Source organism: Bos javanicus, chromosome 21, assembly GCF_032452875.1.
Source record: "Bos javanicus breed banteng chromosome 21, ARS-OSU_banteng_1.0, whole genome shotgun sequence".
NCBI lineage: Eukaryota > Metazoa > Chordata > Mammalia > Artiodactyla > Bovidae > Bos > Bos javanicus.
In genome coordinates, this window is record NC_083888.1 from 66,229,877 (window position 1) to 66,251,280 (window position 21,404).

The 21,404-nt window shown below is 45.2% G+C and overlaps 1 protein-coding gene and 1 long non-coding RNA gene across 10 annotated transcripts in view; one reads left to right on the forward strand and one right to left on the reverse strand.

The window, feature by feature from the left end:
* Nucleotides 1-5,796: 5,796 nt before the first annotated feature.
* On the reverse strand, nt 5,797-19,757 carry LOC133234615 (uncharacterized). Its single transcript, XR_009732227.1, has 3 exons — nt 19,669-19,757; nt 19,123-19,198; nt 5,797-16,962 (listed from the first exon to the last, which is right to left on the reverse strand). It is a non-coding gene; the product is annotated as an uncharacterized LOC133234615 (long non-coding RNA).
* WDR20 (WD repeat domain 20) overlaps nt 19,680-21,404 on the forward strand; it is a 65,023-nt gene continuing 63,298 nt past the window's right edge. For 3 of the 9 annotated variants that reach the window (XM_061395398.1, XM_061395393.1, XM_061395390.1), the window contains exon 1: nt 19,875-20,223. In XM_061395398.1, coding sequence (XP_061251382.1) covers nt 19,975-20,223 — 249 coding nt within the window. In that variant the 5' untranslated portion in view covers nt 19,875-19,974. Of the gene's footprint in view, nt 19,766-19,873; nt 20,224-21,404 lie in introns of those variants that run through there. The other 6 variants (XR_009732223.1, XM_061395396.1, XM_061395395.1 and 3 more) reach the window with 5 other exon arrangements.

A 21,404-nucleotide genomic window follows, 5' to 3' on the forward strand; every position in this document is an offset into this window, starting at 1 on the left:
TCTGACATGACTGAGTGACTAACACTTTCACGTTCAGCAACAGTGTTCTTTTTTTCCCTTTGGTTGAAGCAACTAGGTATGTGGGATCTTAGTTCCTGGCCAGGGATTGAACCAGCACCCGCTGCAGTGGAAGCACGGAGTCTTCACTGCTGGGCCACCAGGGCAGTTCCTGCGTCCTTCCCGTCGTTGATAACTTCGAGTTATTCCACTAATGACTGCCTTGTATTTACATTTGCACTGCCTTTTTTATTCCCCCAATTTTTTTCCTGAAGTCTCCAACAGGTTATTCAAATAACTATCAATATAATATTTTCAAACCATTTAAATGCAGTGGCTCAACTATTAATTTCCTGGAAGCCTCCTTCCCACAGCCTCACATCGTCTTGCTCCAACCTGCCACATATCCTGGGAATTCCTTTCCCCACGTTCCTGGGTTAGAGTCCTTGCTCCCTAGGTCCCGTGTCATCCTTCTCTTGGTTCAGCCCCCACGTTGCAGAAGCACGTTCTCTAGGGACGTGGCACACACTCACGAGGATGCTGGTGGGTGTGTCAGCGGGTGCAGCTGTCCCAGATGGCCATCTGGCTGTGTCAGTCAAATGAAGAACACATGAAGCCTCTGACCCAGGGATCCTGCTCCCGGGCACTCACCCAGGGGAATGGTCATGTGGGCCCCTAAGAGGATACACACAAGAGATGTTCACGGTGAAGCCCTGGTGTATTTGTGTGCAGGAAGTTTTCTGACTTCTGTAGATAATTTATACCCTATCACTTCACCGAACAGCAGCTTTTTAGCTGCTTCTCTTGGGTTTTCTAAGTATCTGATTATATTATCAACAAATAGTAAAAGTGTTACCTCCTCTTTTCTAATCTCTATACATCTAATTTCTTCCTCTTTTCTGATTGCTCTGGTCAATACTTTCGGCACCATGGTAAATGGTAGTACAGTCGATGGCCATTCCTGTCTTATTTTAAACAATTAACTAGTTGATTAAGTTTGGGTTTTGCTGAGGCTTTGTTGCTGTGTGCAGGTTTCTCTAGCTTCGGGGCGACCAGTGGCTCCGCCTCGTGGGGTGTGCAGGCTTCTCGCTGTGCTGGCTTCTCTCGCGGACCATGGGCTTGAGGTGCGCGGGCCTCCACGCTTGTGGCTGTGGAGTCTTTCCGGGTCAGAGTTTGAACCCACGTCCCCTGCACTGGCAAATTCTTATCCACTGTACCACCAGGGGAGTCCCCATCCTTTCTTGTCCTGACTTTAGTAAGGTTATGGACGTTATATTTTATTTTAATTAGACCATTGGATTTTTTTTAAACTTTTTTATTAAAGTAAACGTACAGTGTTCAGATCCTAAGCATAGAGCTTGATAAAGTTTTACAAATGTACAGATCCAGATCAAAACACGGAATTTCCATGGCACTTCCCTGGTGGCCCAAGGGTTAAGATTCCACCTTCCAATGCAGGGGAAGAGAGCTCAATCCCTGGTCAGGGAACTAAGATCTCACATGCCTGGGGGTAAGTAGAGAAGCCCTGCCTCCCCCTGCCCCGGAGTACCACAACTAGAGAAGCCCCCTGCCTACCACAACTAGAGGAAGCCTGGATGCTGCAACCAAGACCCAGTGAAGCTAAAATTAAAAAAAAAAAAAAAAATTCCAGCACTCTGGAAAGGTCCATGTATCTCCTGTTAATCATTATCTCATTCCAAGATAACCACTATTCTGATACCATTCACTAGTTTTATTTGTTTTTGAACTTCATAGCAATGGAATTCGGAGAAGGCAATGGCACCCCACTCCAGTACTCTTGCCTGGAAAATCCCATGGATGGAGGAGCCTGGTGGGCTGCAGTCCATGGGGTCGCCAAGAGTCGGACACGACTGAGCAACTTCACTTTCACTTTTCACTTTCGTGCATTGGAGAAGGACATGGCAACCCACTCCAGTGTTCTTGCCTGGAGAATCCCAGGGATGGGGGAGCCTGGTGGGCTGCCGTCTACGGGGTCGCACAGAGTCGGACATGACTGAAGTGACTTAGCAGCAGCAGCAGCAGCAGTGGAATTATACAATGTGTACTCTACGGCCAGCTCCTTCCACTCAATATTGTGTCTGTGAAATCATCCACGCTGTGTATGTAGCACTGGTCATTTTTCATTGCTATGTGGAATTCCACAGGAATATATGAATATACCACAACCCATTTAACCATTTCATGCTGATAGACGTTGGGTTATTTCCAGTTTTGGCTATTATAAATAAAGTTACTGTAAAAACGTGTGTATGCATCTTAATTAGGTCTGTATACAGGAGTGGAATTGCTAGGTCACAGGGCATGTGTTTCAGCTCATGTGTGGGTTAGTCACTCAGTCGTGTCCAACCCTTTGCAACCCATAGACTGTAGCCCAAGGGCTTCCTCTGTCCATGGAATTTTCCAGGCAAGAAGACTGGAGTGGGTTGCCATTTCCTTCTCCAGGGTTTTAGCTCATTCAGGTGCTCAATTTAGCACACACTGCAGAACCATCTTCCAAAGTGGTTGTAACCAATACACACTTTCAGTTGTTCCATTTCCTTCCATTTCCTCCCCGACACTTGGTTTTTCAGTCAGTGCTTTTAATTTTAGCCACTCTGTTGCGAGTGCAAGAGTATTACTGTGGCTTCACTTTGTATTTCCCTGATGAGTGATGACATTTAGCACCTTTTCATATAGGTTATTGGCCATTGGAATGTTACCTTTTGTAAAGTGTCTGTTCAAGTCTTTTGCTCATTTAAAATACTGGGTTGTCTTCTTGTTGATTTTCTCTATATATTTAAAATTTTCATACATTATGTAACATTATATTAAAAAAAGTTTAGGTCAATTTACCTTTCTATTGAAATTTAGGACGATGCTAGTTTTGCCATACACACTCCAATGCTGAATAGTATCAGACTATTTGAGTTCAGTTCAGTCAGTCGCTCAGTCATGTTTGACTCTTTGCAACCCCAAGGACTGCAGCACGCCAGGCTTCCCTGTCCATTACCAACTCTGGGAGCTTACTGAAATTCATGTCCATCAAGTTGGTGATGCCATCCAACCAACTCATCCTCTGTCATCCCCTTCTCCCACCTTCAATCTTTCCCAGCATCAGGGTCTTTTCCAGTGAGTCAGTTCTTCGAATCAGGTGGCCAAAGTATTGGAGTTTCAGCTTCAGCATCAGTCCTTCCAATGAATATCAGGACTGATTTCCTTTAGGATTGATTGGTTTGATCTTCCCGAAATCCAAGGGACTCTCAAGAGTCTTCTCTAACACCACAGTTCAAAAGCATAAATTCTTCACTGCTCAGCTTTCTCTGTGGTCCAACTCGCACATCCATACACTACTGGAAAAACCATAGCTTTGACTAGATGGAGCTGTCGGCAAAGTAATGTCTCTGCTTTTTAATATGTTGTCTAGTCCAGTCATAGCTTTCTTCCAAGGAGCAAGTGTCTTTTAATTTCACGTCTGCAGTCACCATCTGCCGAGATCTGCGAGCCCAAGGAAATAAAGTCTGTCACTTTCCACTGTTTCCCCATCTATTCACATGAAGTGATGGGACCGGATGCCATGATCTTAGTTTTCTGAATGTTGAGTTTTAAGCCAGCTTTTTCACTTTCCTCTTTCATCTTCATCAAGAGGCTCTTTAGTTTCTCTTCGTTTTCTGCCATTAGGGTGGTGTCATCTGCGTATCTGAGGTTATTGATATTTCTCTTGGCAACCTCAGTTTCAGCTTGTGCTTCATCTGGCCAGCATTTCGCATGATGTACTCTGCATATAAGTTAAATAAGCAGGGTGACAATATACAGCCTTGACTTACTCCTTTCCCAATTTGGAACCAGTCTGTTGTTCTGTGTCCGGTTTTAACTGTTGCTTCTTGACCTGCATGCAGATTTCTCAGAAGGCAGGTAAGGTGGTCTGGTATTCCCATCTCTTTAAGAACTTTCCACAGTTTGTTGTGGTCCACACAGTCAGAGGCTTTGGCGTAGTCAATAAAGCAGAAGCAGATGTTTTTCTGGAACTCTCTTGCTTTTTTGATGATCCAACAGATGTTGGCAATTTGATCTCTGGTTCCTCTACCTTTTCTAAATCCAGCTTGAGCATCTGGAAATTCTCGGTTCATGTACTGTTGAAGCCTCACTTGGAGAATTTTGAGCACTACTTTGCTAGCGTGTGAGATGAGTGCAATTGTGCGGTAGTTTGAGCATTCTTTGGCATTGCCTTCTTTGGGATTGGAATGAAAACTGACCTTTTCCAGTTCTGTGGCCACTGCCAAGTTTTCCAAATTTGCTGGCATATTGAATGCAGCACTTTCACAGCATCATCTTTCAGGATTTGAAATAGCTCAACTGAAATTCCATCACCTCCACTAGCTTTGTTCATAGTGATGCTTCCTAAGGTCCACTTGACTTCACATTCCAGGATGTCTGGCTCTAGGTGAGTGATCAGACTTTTTAATGTTTGCCAATATGGCAAGTGTCAAAAGGTATTTAATTATTACTCTATTTTTAACTTTTTAGAACTTTAGGTTGATTCATACAAACACGTATACATACAAGAGTGTGTATTTAAAAGAATAAGAATAAAACCAGGGACTTCCCTGGTGGTTCAGTGGTGAGGACCCCACTGCAATCCCAGTGCAGGGGGCTTGGGTTTGATCCCTGCTTGGGGAACTAGACCCCACACACTGCAACTAAGACCCGGTGCAGCCAGATGAGTAAACAAAAAATAAAAATTTTTAAAGGAATAAAGTCAATCAATGGCAGTATACCCATCACTCAGGTTAAGAAACAGTATTATTGGATCTTAGAAGCTCTCTATGTGCCTCTCCTTGAGGTAGCTACCACCTTGTCTTCCGTGTTATCATTTTGTAGTAGTTGGGGTATGGAAAGAATAAAGTACTGAAATAAAGATATTCAACACTGCATTAAGAAATAAGTCATTCCCATGCCAGTCTGAGGTGAACAGTTCAGGTTGGTGGGACAGCTCTTGTCTACATGGTCATTCGAGAGACTTGATTCCTTACATTTTCGTTTTCTGCCAGTACCAGGGCACTTCACCATCTCTTTGGTTGAAGCTGTGTCATTGACGCGTCTAGGTGACAGCCGGCAGGAATGGGGAAAAAAATGATGGAGGAGGCACCCAAAAGTGATGGAGGAGGCACCCAAAAGTCTTAGATCCAGACCCAGAAGCAGCACATCACTTCTACTAGGCTTCATAAGCAAGACCATGGTCAATACTTAACACCCCAGAAATGCAGGCCATCTGGGCAGCCGTGTCCCCGGTGCCTTCTGTTATCACTGGAGAAGGGTCTGGGTTTTGTGGTTTTAAAATCATGGCTTCCAGTCCCATCACTTCCTGGCAAATAGATAGGGAAACAGTGATTTTTGGGGGCTCCAAAATCACTGCAGATGGTGACTGCAGCCATGAAATTAAGACACTTGCTCTTTAGAAGAAAAGCTATGACCAACCCAGACAGCACATTAAAAAGCAGACATTACTTTGCTGACAAAGGTCAAAACTATTATTTTTCCAGTAGTCATGTGTGGATGTGAGAGTTGGACCACAAAGAAAGCTGAGTGCTGAAGAACTGATGCTTTTTGAACTGTGGTGTTGGAGAAGACTTTTGAGAGTTCCTTGGACTGCGGGAAGATCAATCAATCCTATCCTAAAAGAAATCAGTCCTGAATATTCATTGGAAGGACTGATGCTGAAGCTGAAACTCCAATACTTTGGCCACCTGATGTGAAGAACTGAGTGAGTCATTGGAAAAGACCCTGATGCTGGGAAAGATTGAAGGCAGGAGGAGAGGGGGACGACAGATGACAAGGTGGTTGGATGCCATTACTGACTCGACGGACATGAGTTTGGGTAAGCTCTGGGAGTTGGCGATGGACAGGGAAGCCTGGAGTGCTGCAGTCCATGGGGTTGCAGAGTCGGACACGACTGAGCAACTGAATTGAACTGAACCTTGGTGTGTACCTTGCAACAAGTTGTTGATTTTTAGTTGCTCAGTCGTGTCCGACTCTTTTGCAGTCCTGTAGGCTGTAGCCCGCCAAGCTCCTCTGCCCATGGAATTTCCCAGGCAATAATACTGGAGTGGGTTGCCATTTCCTTCTCCAGGGGATCTTCCCGAACCAGGGATCAACTCTGGGTCTAATGCCTTTTCTGAACTTCAGGCAGATTCTTTACCATCTGAGCCACTGGGGAAGCCCTAGTTTCCTGAGCAGGGATCAAACCTGGGCCTCCTGCATTGGAAGCATGGAGTCTTAGCCACTGGACCACCAGGGAAGTCCCTTTTCATTTATTTTCTTGCATTTTCCAAACAAATATCATGTGTAAATAACGATAACTTAACCTTTTTTTCCCAATTAGAATGTTTCTCAGGTCTAAAATTCACTTGTTTTTAGATATTCTGATTACCTACAGCATCTGTATTCATTTCTTAGGGCTAATGCGACAAAGTACCACAAACTGGGTGACTTAAAACATTTGCTGTCTCACAGATGTGGAAGTTCAGTGTCTGAAACTGAGGTACAGACAGGGTCTGCTCTTTCTGAAACTAGTAGGGAAGGATTCTTCCTGCCTCTTCCTACTTTGGGGGGTTCGCTGGCAATCCCGGGGTTCCTCCAATTGCAGCCGCAGCGCTTTGCTCACTGCCTCTGTGTGTCTGTGCCTCTCTTCTTCTCACAAGGACACCAGTCATTTTGGATCAGGGCCCATCCTAATGGTGTCATCATAATTTATTAATAAGTACATTTGCAAAGGTTGTATTTCCAGAAAGATCGCATTCACAAGCACCGAGGGCCAGAACTGTAACATCTCTTCAGTGGGGACACGAGTCAACCCCTAAGAGCGTTGAAATGATTTCCTCTTTTTAAAAAGTTTACTTGGCTGTACCAGGTCTCAGGTGCAGCACGGGGGATCTAGTTCCCTGACCAGGGATGGAACCCCGGGCCCCTGCATCGGGAGTGAGGTGTCTTAGCCACTGGACCACCAGGGAAGTCCGTTTTCCTCTTCTTGAGGCACCTTGAAGAGTAGGGTTAACAGCAGAAATCAACGGAATTCGTTTTTCATTTTGAAGAAGTGTCTATGAAACCCTTAAAGTTGTACGTGAAATCGGGTACAGGTATGCATTTGGGTTGGGGGAGGGGGTTTAAGACATCCACAGGATTTCCACAGGGGTCTTTCACCCCCTAAAAACTTAAGACTTACTCATGCAGACCAAAAAGGCAATATACCTACACTTTGTACATTTGTGCAGGAATTGGAGATTTGTTGAGTCAAATTGCATCACTCCATCAGGTATTTTGACAGTGATCATCAAATTTCCCTCCAAATAATAGCACTTCACACTCATCAATGGAGACTAAAAGTGCCAATTTCATACTTTTGCCAATGAAAAATCTGCAGTAACATTATTATCAAGTTGTTGGGGTTTTGTTGTTGTTGTTGTTGTTTTAATTTTTGGCTGTGCTGGGTCTTCACGGCTGCGTAGGCTTTTCTCTAGCTGCATCCAGTGGGGGCTCCTGTCTAGTCGTGGTACGTGGGCTTCTCGTGGTGGTGGCTTCTCTCTTCTCTAGACACACAGGCTTCCACAGTTGCAGCACATGAGCTCAGCAGTTGTGGTTCCTGGGCTCCAGAGCACGGGCTTGCTTAGTTGCTCTGAGGCATGTGGGACCTTCCCGGATCAGGGATCGAACCCTGATTGCATTGGCACCCAATTCTTAACCACCAGGGAAACCCTTTTATCAAGTTTTTATTGATAACTTACATTTTCCAATGTGACATTAAAAAAAAAAACCTCACTTTAATTTGCATTTATTATTAGAAAAGCTGAGCATCTTAGAGTGGAGAAGTTTTTTGTAGGTATGACAAGAAACTCAGAAGTCATAAAAAGTCTAATAAATGCAATTTTGTGAATTGCTTATTTATGTCTTTTGCCTACATATTCAAAAAATGATTATTTTTCCCTTCTTATTGATTTAAAGAAGCATTTTTATTTTTAGGGATAATATCCCCTTGCCATATATGTTACAAATATTTTTTCCAAGTTTGTTATCTTTTTAAATGGTGTTTTGTGCCATGCAAAATATAGAATAAAAATAGCCTAAGGCTTCTGAGTTTGGGGCTATATTTAGAAAAGCCTTCCCTATTTCAAGATTACCAATATAAATATTTACTGAAGTAGTTTCTTTTTGGACTCTTAGGTTAATTTTTATATTTAAGTCTTTGATCCATCTGGAGCTTATTTTGGATTGAGAAAGGAATTAGGAATCCATGTTTACTTTAATTGGCTAGTTGATTTTTCCAATCCCTTTTATTAACCCTGTCTTTATTATATGTCTATTTTTATTGGGGGTCTAATTCTATGCTCTATTGTACTCCATTGATTTTTAAAATAATTTATTTCTGGCTATGCTGGGTCGTTTTGCTGTGCAAAACAAGTTGCAGCGAATGGGGGCTACTTTCCAATTGCGGCTCAAGAGCTTCTTATGGAGGTGGCTTCTTGCATTGCAGAGCACTGGCTCTAGAGCATGTGGGCTTCAGCAGTTGCAGTTCCCAGGCTCTAGAGCACAGGTTCAATAGCTGTGGCACACGGGCTTAGCTGCTCACAGCATGTGGGCTCTTCCCACATTAGGGATCGAACCCGTGTCTCCTTCATTGGCAGGCGGATTCTTTACCACTGAGCCATCAGAGAAGCTCTACTGATGTTTTAATTAAAGAGGTTTCAAAGTATGTACTAATATGCACATTAGTGCAACGCAAGTCATTCCCCAACGTTACTCTTCTTTTTCAGAATTTTCCATAGTGATTCTTATTTATTCTTCTAAGTGAAATTTAGAACAATTTTGACAAGTCCCTTTAAAAAAAAATTATTTATTTGGCTGTGTCGGGTGTTAGTTGCGGCACATGGGATCTTCGCTGCACCTCTGGGGATCTTTTCTCGACACCGACTCTCTAGTCGTGGCCCGAGGGCTCTGGAGTGTGCCCACTTAGTTACCCCTCAGCTTGCAGGATCTTAGCTCCCCAAGCAGGGAACAAACCTGCATCCCCTGCACTACTGCAAGGCAGCTTCTCAACCAACGGACCACCAGGGCAGGGAGTGAGTGAACGCCACTCAGTCGTGTCCGACTCTTTTCGACGTCATGGACTACGAAGTCCATGGAATTCTCCAGGCCAGAATACTGGAGTCCGTAGCCTTTCCCTTCTCCAGGGGATCTTCTCAACCCAGGGATCATACCCAGGTTTACCGCACTGCAGGCAGATTCTTTACCAGCTAAGCCACTAGGGAAGCCCAAGAATACTGGAGTGGGTAGCCTATCCCTTCTCCAGGGGATCTTCCCGACCCAGGAATCGAACCAGATGTACCACCACGGAAGTCCCTAATTCTGACAAGTTCTAAAGAAAATTCTGTTGATTTAGGTTGTATTCAGTACATATACTGACTCAGAAAGAACTGGCATTTTTACATTGGTGAGTCTTCTTACCGAGGAACAAGGTGTTTTCACTGAATTATTTTATTCGGTTTCTTCATAGAGTTTTATAGTATTCTTCAAGTACTGAAAACTTTCTGAATATATTCAGAGACTTTGCACAGTTCAACCCCAGGGGGCGCTATTCACGTTAACGTCAATGATTGAGGTCCCTGTTCAATGCGTCATGAGTTCCTTTCTATACCTTACTTTCTTACTATTTGATATTCTCTTCTGCTATATTTAAATTAGACACTATTTTGACACGAGAAAGTTACTGATGTTTGAATATTCACTTTATAACCTGCTACACTTGTTGTTTCTTCACACTTTCAGTTGATCCTCAGGTTTTCAACATGTAATCATGATAACTAATGATAATTTCACCTTCGACTTTTATGTTCTGTACTGGCTAACACTTCCAATACAATATTAAGTGATGGGATTAAGTGCAGAACTCACATCAGGTCTTTTGACCTTAATTCCCGATGCTCTTTTTCAGGTACATATTCAATTCATTAAATGATTGCTGAGCCCCAGTTACATAAAAAGCATCATTCTATACAAGAAAGATACGGTAAAAGGAAAAATAAACTGTTCAGTGCTCTAGTTCATAATCTTTTCTTATCCCAATAAAGAGATCTAAGTAAATATCCAGTTGATAATTCTTATGCTGTTAAAAACCTGACAAGTTCAGTATTCTATCCTACTAAATAGAAATGTGACCCTAAAGAAATATTATTCTCCAAAAAGAGGACACAGTTTTGCTTGTTTTTTGAGGAGAGGGAAGCGGCCCAAAGGGCATGATCGATATTTACCTGAAAGCCATACACAGAAAGGAAACAAAGGACCGAATGCCCCCTTGAGATGCTGGAAGCAGAGGTAACGGATAGCACACGCGATGAGGCCCGTAAGCAGAGTCTAACCTTGGGGTAAGGTTTAACCTTGCGGTAAGGTCTAACCTTGGGGTAAGGTTTAATCTTGGGGTAAGGTCTAACCTTGGGGGAAGGTCTAACCTTGGGGGACGGTCTAACCTTGGGGGAAGGTCTAACCTTGGGGGAAGGTCTAACCTTGGGGGACGGTCTAAACTTGGGGGACGGTCTAACCTTGGGGGAAGGGTTAATCTTGGGGGAAGGGTTAACCTTGGGGGAAGGTCTACCCTTGGGGTAAGGAAAGCATGACTGAGCGTGTTTTCAAGCACGTGAGCTGCAGTCATGCGTAGCTGACTATCTGGTGGGATGAGACTGCAGTGTAATAAATGTCATCATCAAGTTAAGTATTACCATCAGGTGCTAAAAGTTAGAGGCTGTTTCTCAAAGTGGGTGAGTCATTCACTTGGCAAATCTACATGGGGTGCCTCCTGTCAGGACCCAACCTGGACACAAAATGCTGGATGAAGAAGACAGCATCCCTCTTCTCAAAGAGCCTACAGTCTACCCGGGAGTAAACACAGAAGTATGTGTGGATGTGTTATTAGAAATTGGGGTAGGTGCTCTAAAGCAGTGGTCCCCAGCCTTTTTGGCACCAGAGACTGGCTTCATGGAAGATAGTTTTTCCACAGACTGGGGATGGGGCGGATGGTTTGAGGATGATTCAAGTGTGTTACATTTACTTTGCACTTTATTTCTATTCTTATTACATCAGCTCCACCTCAGACCATCAGGCATTACATCCCGGAGGCTGGGGACCCCGGCACCTGAAGGATGTAACGACGTGCAGAAAACAACGTGTTTGTGTGTTAGTCACTCAGTCATTTCCAACTCTTTGCGACCCGTGGACAGTAGCCCACCAGGCTCCTCTGTCCATGGAATTTTCCAGGCAAGAATACTGGAGTGGGTTGCTATTCCCTTCTCCAGGGGTTCGTCCCCACCCAGCGATCGTACCTACATCTCCTGTGTTGCAGGCAGATTCTTAACTATCTGAGCCACCTGGAAAGCCCTTCAGAGAAGAATCGGGTGCCATAATTTAAATTTGGAACATTTAGGAAGCCTCCCTGAGAAAGCAGCCTCTAAGTTGAAACTTGAGAGCACGCCAGGCAGGGGCAGTTTCCCAGCGAAGGTTCACAGGACGAGATGGCCTTCTATCCCCTCTGAGAAGCAGAGGAGGAAGGGACTCCAGCTTGTGCAAAGGCACGAAAGCTTAGGTGTGACAGGTATGAGGAACTACAAGTATCACAGCTCAGGGAGGGAAGGTGTGTAAGTGGAAACACCAGGAAGAGAAAGAAAAAATAAAGACAAAAATATGAGGAAGGTGGAAAAGGAGAAGGCTTCCCAGGCAGCTCAGTGGTAAAGAACTCGCCTGCCAAAGCAGGAGATGAGAGTTTTATCCCTGGGTTGGGAAGATCTCCTGGAGAAGGAAATGGCAACCCACTCCAGTATTCTTGCCCGGAAATTTCCATGGACGGAGGAGCCTGGCGGCCTACGGTCCATAGAGTCACAAAGAGTTGGACATGACTTAGTGACTGAGCGTGCACGCATGGAGAAAGCTGGAAATTCATTGAGTATGTGTGTCACACTACATGAGGGAGAGGGGATCCTCCTCATTCCAAAGAGGAAAAAGAATGGCTTGTCCTCTCGGTCAACTTGGAGTCTAACTGAATGGATAACAGGAATATCCGTCCTTAACAATAATCTTTCAGAGAATACTCTCTACCCTGTCTGAGACAAGATCTTTTTAATATAAATTGCATTTTGCTTTACCCAACGGTAACTCCTAAAGTGGATTTTTATTTTATTTAGGGCTATGCTGCGAGGCCTGTGGGATCTTAGCTTCCCAACCATGGCTTGAACCTGGGTCATTGCAGTGAAAGCGCAGTCCTGACCACTGGACCACCAGGGAATTCCCCAAAATGGATTTTTTTTTTTTCCAGGCCACACTGTGAGGCATATGGGATCTTAGTTTCTTGACCAAGGATCAAATCTGTGCCCCCTGCATTGGGAACTTGGAGTCTTATCCACTGGACCACTTCGGAAGTCCCATGGATTTTTAAATTAACAAATCATCTTACTTTCTACTACAGGCTCCCAACCACTACTTTACAGCAGCTGATGGCTAGAAATCACTCAGCTTTGCTGCTTCTCAACAGCCTAATAAAATGTTGATAAGGCTCTCCAAAGAGTCAAGTTCTTTTAATCATGAGTTAGCAGCATGTTAATTTTTTTCTTTACAGATAGCATATCAACTCTTTTTTCAATCTCCTTTTCTCTTCTCTGTTTAAGGTTCTCAGAAAACATCAGAAATTGTTATTGAGGCTATTAAGCTTGAATGTCCTTGCTCTAATCTCTAACAGATAAAACATGTTTGTTGGGCTGCTTGGACAGGCTGTCATTGAACCTGCAACCAGAGGAGCTTCATAATGAAAAACAAAGCTGGCACAAGCTCCAACCGCAAAAAAATTGATGTTCGAATTTGGGTGCAGTTCTAAGAATGCCTTAAATCATTCCACTGGTTCTGGGTCTGTGAGCGACAGAGAGAATGTCACAGCCTTGTGACAAATGACTCTCTCATTCTCTTCCTGTATTTTTTCCTTCATTACTATGGTTTGAAATCCACATTTCTGTCTTATCCCAAGAGTCTAAGACATTTAAAATAGCATGTGTGGAACTGAATATATATATATAAGGCCGGGGAGACAGCTATGAGTCTTTCAAGGCTGGGAGCTGAGAGACTGGGCATGAGATAGAGTGTTTTGTTTTTAAGCAGAGAAAAAGAGCACCTCTGTTGACTACTATTCCTTGCTCAGCAAGTTCACACTGCCGGGAAGGAGGCAGTGGAGGCAGCAGTGTGCCTGGGAGCCAGGGAAATTAAGCATGCTATCCTGAGCACACAAGAGGGACTCCCTACAAGAGCAAGGGGGAGAAATTTGTTTTGAAAAGGAAAAGCACACAGAGAGAAAAATGAAGGTACAGCTTGGAGACTGGGGGAGGCTCATGCCTTAGGGCAGAGATTCCCAAACTTGCTTGGTTCTCAGTCTGAGCGTATCAGCAATTTCTTTACGTCACCCATCGCCGCTTGGAACAAAACACCTACCAACTGTTTATTAGGTTAAGTCCAAACAGCCTAACGGGACTTATTCCTAATAACTTAGTAGCTGTTTGAAAAGTAAACTGGACCCTGTGTAGCTTGCTCTAGTTTTGACTCCATAGCACGTACAACTTACCCATGTAAAGGGTACACAATTCAGTGGGGTTTGGTATATTCAGAACTAGGCAACTATGCAGTCAATGTTAGAATAGCTTGTCACCTTAAAAAGACACTCCAAACCCACAGGCAGCCAGTCCTTCCCCCTCCCCCTTCCAGCTTTAGGCAACCACTAACCTATTTTCTGTCTCTATAGAATTGCCTCTTCCTGACATTTCCTATAAATGGAATCATAAGACATGTGGCCTTCTGTGTCAGCCTCTTCACTCGGCACGTTCTCAAGGTCCGTCCACGCCGGAGCACACATTGGTACCTCATTTCTTTTTGTGGCTGAACAAAATCTGACTGCATGGATACACCACATTTCGTTTATCCATTTATCAGTTAGTAGACATCTGGATTGTTTCTAATTTTTGGCTATTATGACTAATGCTGCTATGTACGTTCATGTACAAGTTTTTGTGTGGACATGTTTTCACTTCTCTTGGGTCTCATACACCTGAGAGAGGAATTGCTAGGTCATTGGTAACTGTTTAAACTTTTGAGGAACAAACACTAGACTATTTTCCAAAGTGGCTGTGCTGTTTCCCATTCCTACCAGCAGGATATGAGAGTCTGGATTTCTCCACATACTCATCACCTGGTATTACCTGTCTTACTGATCATAGCCATCCTAGAGGGTGTGAAGTGGGATGTCACTGTGGCTTTGATTTGCATTTGTCTGATGACAGTGATGCTGAGCATCTTTTCATGTGCTTACTGGCTTTTTTGTATATTTTCTTGGAGAAATGTCTATTCAAGTCCTTCGCCCATTTAAAGACTAGGTTGTTTTTTTAAGGCGTAGGAGTTGTCTATACATTATACATACAATTGTCTTATCAGGTACCTGACTTGCAAATATTTTCTCCCATTCTCTGGGTTGTGTTTTCTAGTTTTGAGTTTTTTAAAAAAACTTTTGAGTTAAAAAAACACACGTGTTTGCTAGAGAACGGACTTCTGGTTGTCAAGGGGGAGGGCAATGAGGGAGAGATGGAGTGAGAGCTTGGGATTAGCAGGTGTAAACTACTATACATAGAATGGATAAACAACAAGGTCTTACTGTATAGCACAGGGAACTATATTCAACATCCTGTGGAGATGAATAGAAAAAGTATGTGTATATGTATACATATACATATATAATGGAATCACTTTGCTATACAGTGGAAATTAACACAACTTTGTAAATCAACCATACTTCAATTTTTTTTAATTTAAAAATACATGTTTGCTTCATTGGAACTGTTATTCTTCCCCCTTCAGTAACGTATGGTTTACAGATGAGTATATTTTGTTACTTTACTCCAAGATGTTTCTCTTTTAAGATCTAAATTCAAGTTTTGTTTCTGTTAACACCTAACTGCAGAGTAGTAATTTGGACAAGTCACTTCACTGCTCTCTTTTGTCACGTGTAGACAGGAGATAAGGGTACCTCCATCGCCAGGTGGTACATGAAGACCAGGCTGTGTGTGAGCACTTGGCAAAATGCCCACAGAGCAGGCACTTCCTTTAGGCTGCACTGTTGTTCAGTCACTAAGTCGTGTTCAACTTTTTGCCGTCCCATGGACTGCAACATGCCAGACTTCCCTGTCCTTCACTATCTCCAGGAGTTTGCTCAAATTTAAGTCCATTGAGTCAGTGATGCCATCTAACCATCTCATCCTGTCACCCCCTTTTCCTTCTGCCCTTAGCCTTTTACAGCATCAGGGTCTTTTCCAATGAGTCAGCTCAAGAGGTCAAAGTATTAGAGTTTCAGCATGTCCTTCTAGTGAGTATTCAGGGTTGATTTCCTTTAAGATTGACTGGTTTGATCTCTTTGCAGTCCAAGGGACTCTCAAGAGTCTTCTTCAGCACCTTCTCCAGGGGATCTTCCCGACCTAGGGACTGAATCTGAGTCTCCTGCATCGTAGGCAGATTCTTTAACATCTGAGCCACGAGGGAAGCCCCTTAACTATATTAGAAAACCCTACAAGAGCTCTTTAAAAAGTACTTTTACTGCAAAGTATGTGTGAAATATTAAGTACTGCATCCACTTGATAATGGTTATTTAGAGAAGAATAAGATGCTTTACACAAGATTAATTTGTACATATCATAATTGAACAGTTCCAATGGTGTGTCAGTTTAACCAGTCTGCACATCTGAAATACAAAGTTGAAGTGGTGTATTAGGGACACACGTTACATGATGTTTCCAAATTTGTTTTCCAGTCCCATAATAGTGTTATAAGGAAGTACCAAATCATGACATAATTCGTAATAAAATAAGCTCATCAACAAGATAAATTTGAGATTGGTTACTGTATATAATGAGTCAGTAAAGAACTCCAGTGTAGTTTCTAAAGACACTTATCTGTGCCCATTTTTCTTTATAAGGTCACTGTGCATGCGTGCTCAGTCATGTCTGACTCTTTGCAACCCCATGGACTAGTCATAGCCTGCCAGGCTCTTCTGTCCATGGAATTTTCTAGGCAAAAATCCTGGTGTGGGTTGCCATTTCCTCCAGGGAATCTTGCTGATCCAGGGTTTGAACATTCATCTCTTGGGACTCCTGCGCTGGCAAACAGGCTCTTTACCTGGGCCATCTGGGAAGCCCAAGGCCACCATGGCAAACACTGTTTCCCTTCAAGGTTAAAAAAAACCACTGCTTTCAGAGTCTTAATGAACCAATCTCTGAATTGGAAAAAACAATAAGTTTGGTCTAAAGTGAATACTCCTATGTGTTAAGTTGAAAAAAAAAATAGTATGCTCTTTTTCATCAACAAATATTCCTCTTCTTCTCTCTCACCTCCTAGATTGTCCCCCTGTCCCCATTCACTCCCTTGGTGACAGGATCCAGGCTTTGGAGGCCGTCTATCAGCTAAGGACTGCTGAATCCATGCACATGCCAGTGGGCTAGACTTCTACCCAGACCTGATTATTCAACTGCCTCCTGGACGTTTCCTATTAATGCCTCATAGACATCCCACACCCAGCATGCTCAAAACTGAGCTCCTGGTCCTCCTTTATTTTTTTTTTAGAATCTTGTTTATTTTCCGTTGTATTGGGTCTTCGTTGCTGCTCAGGCTTTTCTTTAGTTGCAGTCAGCAGAGGATACTCTCTAGTTGCTGTGCTCAGGCTTCTCACTGCAGTAGCTTCTCTCGTTGCAGAGATCAGGCTCTAGGTATGCGGGCTTTAGTAGTTTTGGTGCTCAGGCCGTAGTTGCGGCTTGTGGATTCTAGAGCACAGGCTTGATAGCTGTGGCTCATGGGCTTAGTTGTCCTGCAGCATGTGGGATCTTCCTGGATCAGGGATTGAACCTGTGTCTCCTGCACCAACAAGTGAATTCTTTACCACTGACTCACCAGGGAAACACTAATCCTCCTTCCAAAACCTGCTCTTCACCAGCCTTTTCATCTCAGTTCATGGTACTTCCATCTTCCAGCTGTCTATCATGGGGTCATTCTTGACTCATTTCTCCCACAAGTCACCTCTTATCTGCTGGGAAATCCCATTGACTTTACCTTCAGAATGTAACTAGATTCTCTAGTCTTTCTTAACCTCAACTGCCACCACTCCTCATCCAACCCTCCATCGTCCTTGGCCTGGATTACTACTGCTAGCCTCCCTGTCCACTCATGTCTCCCTGAGTCTACTCTCAAACCAGCAAGCAAATGGATTCTTTTGATTTTTATTAATTAAAAAACCTTTTTTTTGGCCATGGCACATGGGATCTTAGTTCTTCGACCAGGGATTGAACCCAGGTCCCCTCCATTGGGAGTACCGAGTCCTAACCACTGAACCATGAAGGAAGTTTCCCAGATGGATACTTAAAGCCTGCAATGGCTTCCTCACTCACTCTGCTCTGGCCACACTGTCTTGCTACTCCTGGCACATGCTACGCACACTCCTGCCTTGGGTACCCTGTGGGGGCTTTTCCCTCTGCTTGGTCAGCTCTACCTAGATCTTCCCACGGCAGGGCAAAGAGCTAAGGGTGATAGCAGAAGAGTTTGATTGGAATGGAGGAATCATGCAAAACAGAGAGTATGGATAATCAAAGTCATCGAGAGTTTTGGGGGCAAAATAATGTAATATCTAAAGCACTGTTTTAAGAAAATTAACTTAGTAGCTGTCTATTCGAGGAAAAGTTGAGAGAAAAAAAGTGAAATGAAGGAAAGGTATATTGCTAAGGAAAGCTATATTCAAGAAGCTATAATGACTCAACTTTGAAGATGTGGATAAGATTTAGAGGCTAACAAATCTGAGACACAAATCCACGTAAAAATGCCTGGTTTGAAACAGAAATCAGTCAGGCCCAGTTATATAAATTTGGTGTTATTTATTGAATTCAGTGTGTAGCAGGGTAAATGAAAAGAAGAAAACTATTAAAATTTTCAAAGGATTTGGATGGGACAAAGTGAACAACCTATTATTACTGTGATCACAATCAAATGTTAAATTTATATAGAATAAAACCTTAATAGAAGCCTAAGATTATAGGTATTATTGGTAATCGAAAGTTGTGGTTAATTTGAGGGTTAATTTCTGCTAGCTTAGGTTTTTTTTTTTTTTTCCCTCCAAGAAGTATTATTATGCTTTCCCCCCTTGGTAACTAAGGAACACAGTTGAATTATTTTTAGACGATTCAGGATGTCACTATCCTTCAAGGAGATTATACACATTTTCAACGTAAAATAACATGGTTACAAGAAATTGGGATAAATACATGGGACCCAGAATACATTGAGGCATTTATAAAGACTTCTGATGCCTATTCGACTTTCAGCAAAAGACATAATAACATCGAAACAATTGTAACACAAAATTTTAGGTGTTTTAGGAATCTATTCTTTAAGTAGGATTTTATTCTAGAGCTTTTCTGCCAACATGCACATCGGATACGGGATGTTAGCGTCAAACGCATTATTACATCAGTGACACCGTCTGCACTGGCATCTGCTTGCTTTGTGATACATAAAATGTTTATGATTTAAACTCTTCTTTACAACTTAGCTCCCTCTACTTCTTTTGTGACCCTCCATCTATGATTTGGACTGAGGGAACAGAACATTGCTGGTGTAACAAATGTTGGCCTCGCACTCCAACTCCGCAGTCTATTAGAATGTTTATGACTTGAGAAACTCTCTTACTCTAGTGCAATATGCAAAGAAACCCAAGGATAAAAGGTGATGGTTTAATCCGCGTACAATCGAGACCTACTACAGCATATCCCCACAACTACGCGGCGTAAACCATTCTGCAGATTCCACCTGAGCCTGATAAAAAAAATCAACAGCCTCCAACTTTATGGAAAGCTCTTAATGAACTGTGGCGCAAGAGAAGGCAATCTTGCTTCGATTCAGTATCTGGTTCCCCAAGTCATTTCCCCGACCCGACCCCTCCCCTTTTCTCTAAACACCTGTTGGAGATACACTTAAGAAACAGAAGCGCCGACACAACCTGCTTTCCTGAAATTAGCCAATGCTCACCGCATATAGGTATGCAGATATTTGACTAGCAAACACAGATGCTACGTATCTGTACGTCCTCTCCCCGGCAATCCGTCTAAAAAAAAAGAAAAAACAAAAGGGTGAAGCGGCAAGCTGAGGTCCTTCAGTACCTTGTCGGAAACGGACTCTGGGAAGCGCAGAGGGGCTTCCTGACTCGCGCCTAAACGGTTGCGCGGGGCAGTCTAGCGGAGGCTCAGGACAGGGCGGCCCGCCCCCTGCCAGCCTCGGGGCTCCCCCCTGCCAGCCTCGGGGCTCCCCCGCGCCCTCCCCTGGGTCAGAACACTGGGGCTTCCGCGCTTGTTCGCGGTGCCCCACGCGCTGACCCCGACTTGCCGGCTGCCGAAGCGGCTCCCTTCTCAGCCCCTAAAGGTCTCGGGACCTCTCAGGGCAGGGCCCGAGGCAACTGAGGAGGCCGTCCCGAGTTTGCCTCAGCGCCGCCGACCGCAGCCTGACCGCGGCTTCAGCTAGCCTGGCTCAGTCCAGTCAGCCCGTCCGCCCCTTCACACGTTCGTCGACCCCGCACACCTCGCACCACAACACCTGCGAGTCTCTGGGGTCGCGCCGAGGCCGCGCCCGGCAGGGGGAGGAGCCTGCGGACGCCCCGCCGCGTGGAGCGCGCCAGGTGAGCACGCCTGCGCAGTCGGGCCGTAAACAAGCCCGCCCCCTTCTCCTCGCCGGCCTCCGCCGGGCCGGCTCACGGGTGGGAGGGGCCAGAAAGAAGGGGCGGGGGCGTGGGGGGGGGGAGGGAGGAAAGAGCGAGAGCCCCGGGACGGCGCCTGCGCGGTGGGCGTGATCCGGGCACTTAGGGCAGGATGAACGCTGCTTTCCAAGATGGCGACGGAGGGAGGAGGGAAGGAGATGAACGAGATTAAGACCCAATTCACCACCCGGGAAGGTCTGTACAAGCTGCTGCCGCACTCGGAGTACAGCCGGCCCAACCGGGTGCCTTTCAACTCGCAGGGCTCTAACCCTGTCCGCGTCTCCTTCGTAAACCTCAACGACCAGTCTGGCAACGGCGACCGCCTCTGCTTCAATGTGGGCCGGGAGCTCTACTTCTATATCTACAAGGGGGTCCGCAAGGTACCGACCGGGGCGTCAGCGGGACTTCGCCCCGGCGTGGGCAGAGGCCGGGGGCAGGGCGGTGACAGCGGGGGGCCGGGGTGGCCGCCGCTCTCACTTTGGAGTGGGCCGGCAACTCCACCGGAGTGCTCCTGAGGAAGGGGGGATTCGGGAGGAGGAGGGTGGCGGCGGCGGGGGCGGTGGAGTGGGGCCGCGGGGTGCGGGGCTCGGCCCGAGAGGCCCCCGGGAACGTGTGGGGCCGGCTGCCGCCCCTTCGGCGGGTTTGTCAGGTTCTGACACGGCCGGGGAGCCGGGCCTGCGAGTCCCCGGAAGAGGTGGGGTGGCCGTCTGGTCGCGGCTTGGGCCGCCTCGCCTCCCGGGGAGGGTTGCCAGTCCGGCTCTGGGTGAGAGACCAGGGGCGGCTGGGGGCAGATCTGTAAGGCGGAACCCGGCCGGGAGGCGGAGGACTCGGTCAGAAATGGACCGGCTCGGCACCGAGGGCCGCCTCACCTGCTGCCGCACCGCCACTCACTATGAGCCTCTTCTGCTGTTAGCACTTGGCCGTTTCCAAAAAAAAGAAAAATCATCCGAGGGAGGCCGGCTGTCACTTGTCTCCGCGGAGGGAACCCTTCTCCTGAGAGATTGTTAAGGGAGGGGTCATCTTGTCCCTTACAGTATGGAAAGGGCTGAGGACCACACTTGGGAGTGGAGGAGATGTTTTCAGTGAACTGAGCTGGTTCTTAGGGATGCTGTATGAGCGTGCCCAGATCCATCCTCGTCCAACAAGTCAGACTGTATGTGCCCAGCAAGGGAGGGATATGCCTTAAAAGCTGCTTCACAAGAACCATTATTCTGGGCGGGCGATTTTAACAGTAATTCTGGCAAGCATGTAATCATCCTCTTAAAGTATCTCTTTGAAAGAAGCAACTTATTAGAACTTTTCTTTCATTGGCTACGTAACTGTGTTCTCATTGAGAACTGCTTACTTTTGAGATACGCCGTCTGGGAGTTCACTCTTGGAAAAATGAGGAAATTAATGCCCCCCCCCCCCCCCCCAGCACCTGGGCGTGGGAAAAGGTGTTAACAGATTAATTTATAAATGGTCAGTGTGAAAATAAATTGTGTGTATTGAAGGCTGAACGTTTCCCCGGATATACTGTATCCAGAAGCAGTGGGTTTTTGCTTGGTTACAGGATCTAGGA